At 36.6% G+C, this 2,997-nt stretch overlaps 1 protein-coding gene across 1 annotated transcript in view; it reads left to right on the top strand.

Moving 5' to 3' along the window:
• VPS13C (vacuolar protein sorting 13 homolog C (S. cerevisiae)) overlaps positions 1 to 2,997 on the top strand; it is a 173,292-nt gene that overhangs the window by 118,612 nt on the left and 51,683 nt on the right. Inside the window, exons 55-57 of the mRNA XM_015563005.1 lie at positions 1 to 25; positions 2,304 to 2,459; positions 2,620 to 2,884. The exon at positions 1 to 25 is cut by the window's left edge and continues 2 nt beyond it. Coding sequence (XP_015418491.1) covers positions 1 to 25; positions 2,304 to 2,459; positions 2,620 to 2,884 — 446 coding nt within the window. The remainder of the gene's footprint in view (positions 26 to 2,303; positions 2,460 to 2,619; positions 2,885 to 2,997) is intronic.

The following is a 2,997-nucleotide window of genomic DNA, read 5'->3' on the forward strand; positions in this document are numbered from 1 at the left end:
GAGACAATGGAATTTAAGGCTTGATGTAAGGAAAACATAAAATATCTTTGTGTAGAATGACACTATGTATATTTCTGTATACATATTTTAAAAATAATTCTCAAGATGTGGTCTAAGATCCTTGAGCCCTATTAGGGAGTCCAAAAAGGTCAAAACTCTTCATAGCAATATTTAGATGATGCATACCATTGTCTTTCTCATTCTCTCATGAGCATACTATGGAGTTTTCCAGAGACTAAGCAATATTGCACCAGAATGAAAGCAGAGGCAGGAATGAGAATCCACCTGACTTCTCTTAGGGCAGGCAATAAAGCAATTTGTCAGTGTCCCTCTTTTCACTATATAGCTTTATTATTTTTAAAATTAAAAACTTATTTTAATTGTTGAGAGTGTTACCGATTTCCCCTATTTCCTCCCTTTGCCCCCTCCACCCAGCTTCTGCCACCCTCCAGGCCTTCATCTATATAGTTATAGTAGTTATTTTCTATTAAAATATTATCCATGTTAACTTGTAACTGTAATTTTTAAATAAGTATTTAAAATTTTCTGTTTTAGTTTCTACACTTGATCTTAGCCAAAAGACAGAGAGCCATAGCTTTAGTTTCTAATAGAGTACACATTGATAGATATAATCTACATAACATGAAGCTCTTTGGAATCCTCAATGATTTGAGAACTGCTATGCTAGTTCACAATTCTTTTGTGTTATCTCTGAATGGTGCTTCTTGAGAACACTTCAGATGCCTAGATATCAAAGTGCATTTTTCTAGATTAACAGGAGCATGAACGATATACCCTTAACAAATTTCACAACACACCTTTCTGGCAGTCTGACTGAAGTGTGAGGCACTGAAATGGACTCAGGCAATTCTTATTTCATTATTTATTTATTTATTTATTTTCATTTTAAATTATTTATTTACTAGAGGCCTGGTGCATGAAATTCGTGCACTGAGGAGCGGGTGGGGGGACGGGACCTCAGCCTGGCCTGCACCCTCTTGCAGTCCGGGAGAGGCTCCTGCCACTGCCGCTGAGCTCACCAGCCGTGGGCCTGGCTTCTGGCTTAGCAGTACTATTTTATTCTTTATTGAGTTTATTGAAGTGACATTGTTTAACAAAACCATACAGGTTTCAAGTTTACAATGCAGTAAAACATCACCTGCACACTGCTTTGTGCACCCATCGCCCAAAGTAAAGACTCTTTCTGTCCCCAGTTATCTCCCCTCTACCCTATTAAGCCTCCCCGCCCCCCTTCCCTCTGTCTGTCACCATACTGTTGTCTGTGACTATGTGTGACGTTTATCTATTTGTCTGTCTGTCTATCAGGGGTTGGGTTTTTTGCTTAATCCCTTTTTATTCACCCGTCCTCCTAACCCTCCTCCCCTCTTACAGCTGTCAGTCTGTTCTACATTTCTATGCTTCTGTTTCTGTTTTATTTGTTAAATTATTTTGTTTATTATATTTCAGATATAAGTGAGCTCATACAGTGTTTGTTATTCTCTGACTGGTTTATTTCACTTAGAATAATATTCTCCAGGTCCATCCAAGCTGTTGCCAAATTTTATTAGCCAAGATCTGGAAACAGCCCAAGTGCCCATCAGTAGATGAGTGAATAAAACAGCCATGGCACATTTACATGATGGAATACTAGTTGGCTGTAAAAAAGAAGGAAGGAAATCTTACCTTTTGCAACAGATTCTTATTTTAAAGACAAGAAGCCACTTAACCTGTGTCCTCGTTTCCTCTCAGTAAAGTAGAAGTAATATTTATGACCTACTTCTCACTGGACTAGTCAGGCTAACAAAGAATGTTTTACAAAGCTTTTGAAATGTTATTAGAGTAAAAGCTATGATAAAGTCTGATGTCTGATTGAAAGCTTATCATATTATTTATTTATAGGTGTTACTGGTAAAATAATAGAAGGAATTCCCGATATTAACTCCAGCAAGGATCAGTTTAAACTTAAGGTTCATCTCTGATTGCTCATCAACAACCAGTTAGTCAGGCAACACTGGGTTATAGCTTGCTGTGGGGAGTGCACAAGAGACAAGTATTGTAGTTGACTTTGAGTGCTTTCATGGCATAGTTCTAAACACTTCTCCGTGCCCTTGACTACACACTGAGAGAAAGAATGCTGATCTGAGCTAAATAAAACTGAAGCACTGAATATTTTTGAAAATGAGACTAGGGGATTCTGAATATAAAGTGATTAGTTTAGGAGAATTTAACTCTATTGAGAATATTTTAATTTTATTATTAATCGACTAGTAACTTAAACTTGTTAATGTTATTTATCCTCACAGGTAAAGAAGAATCCAGTCCAGGATAAAAGTTTGATGCCCGGAGATGATTTTATTTTTCTTCCTGAGCCACAAACAGCAGTTCATATTTCTTCAGGAGATACAATGAATATAACAATATCCAAAAGTTGTCTCAATGTTTTCAATAATTTAGCAAAGGTATGTTTGGTTCTTGCTTGGAATATTTCAAATGGAATTTAAAAATTGAAACATGTATGGATTACTTTTGTTTGTAATCAAAAGTCGTTTCTAAAATGTATAGTGATAGTATAATTTTTTTAAAAAAACTTTATCTTGTGATGTTGTGTTCCTTTTTCAGGGTTTTTCAGAAGGCACTGCTTCTACTTTTGACTACTCTTTAAAAGACAAGCCTCCTTTTACAATAAAAAATGCTTTAGGTGTTCCCACTAAGGTGCAGCCCAATCATAATCTCAGAGTAATGGGCTCCCCTGAGAAAAGTGATATTTATGATGTTCATGCTGGTCAGAATTTGGAATTGGAATATGCCAGCAGGGAACCTTCATGTCAAGGGAAACTATCTATATTGAGCCGCCAAGAAAGCTCCTTCTTCACCCTGACTTTTGGTATGCCATATTTATTTGTTTTATTTATATTTTATAACTTTATTTTTTATTGTTGACACTTACAGATCTCCCCATTCCTGGCTTCCCTTCCCCCCCACCCCCCAGCTTTGCCC

The sequence above is a fragment of the Myotis davidii genome, unplaced genomic scaffold (assembly GCF_000327345.1).
Source record: "Myotis davidii unplaced genomic scaffold, ASM32734v1 scaffold57, whole genome shotgun sequence".
Lineage (NCBI taxonomy): Eukaryota > Metazoa > Chordata > Mammalia > Chiroptera > Vespertilionidae > Myotis > Myotis davidii.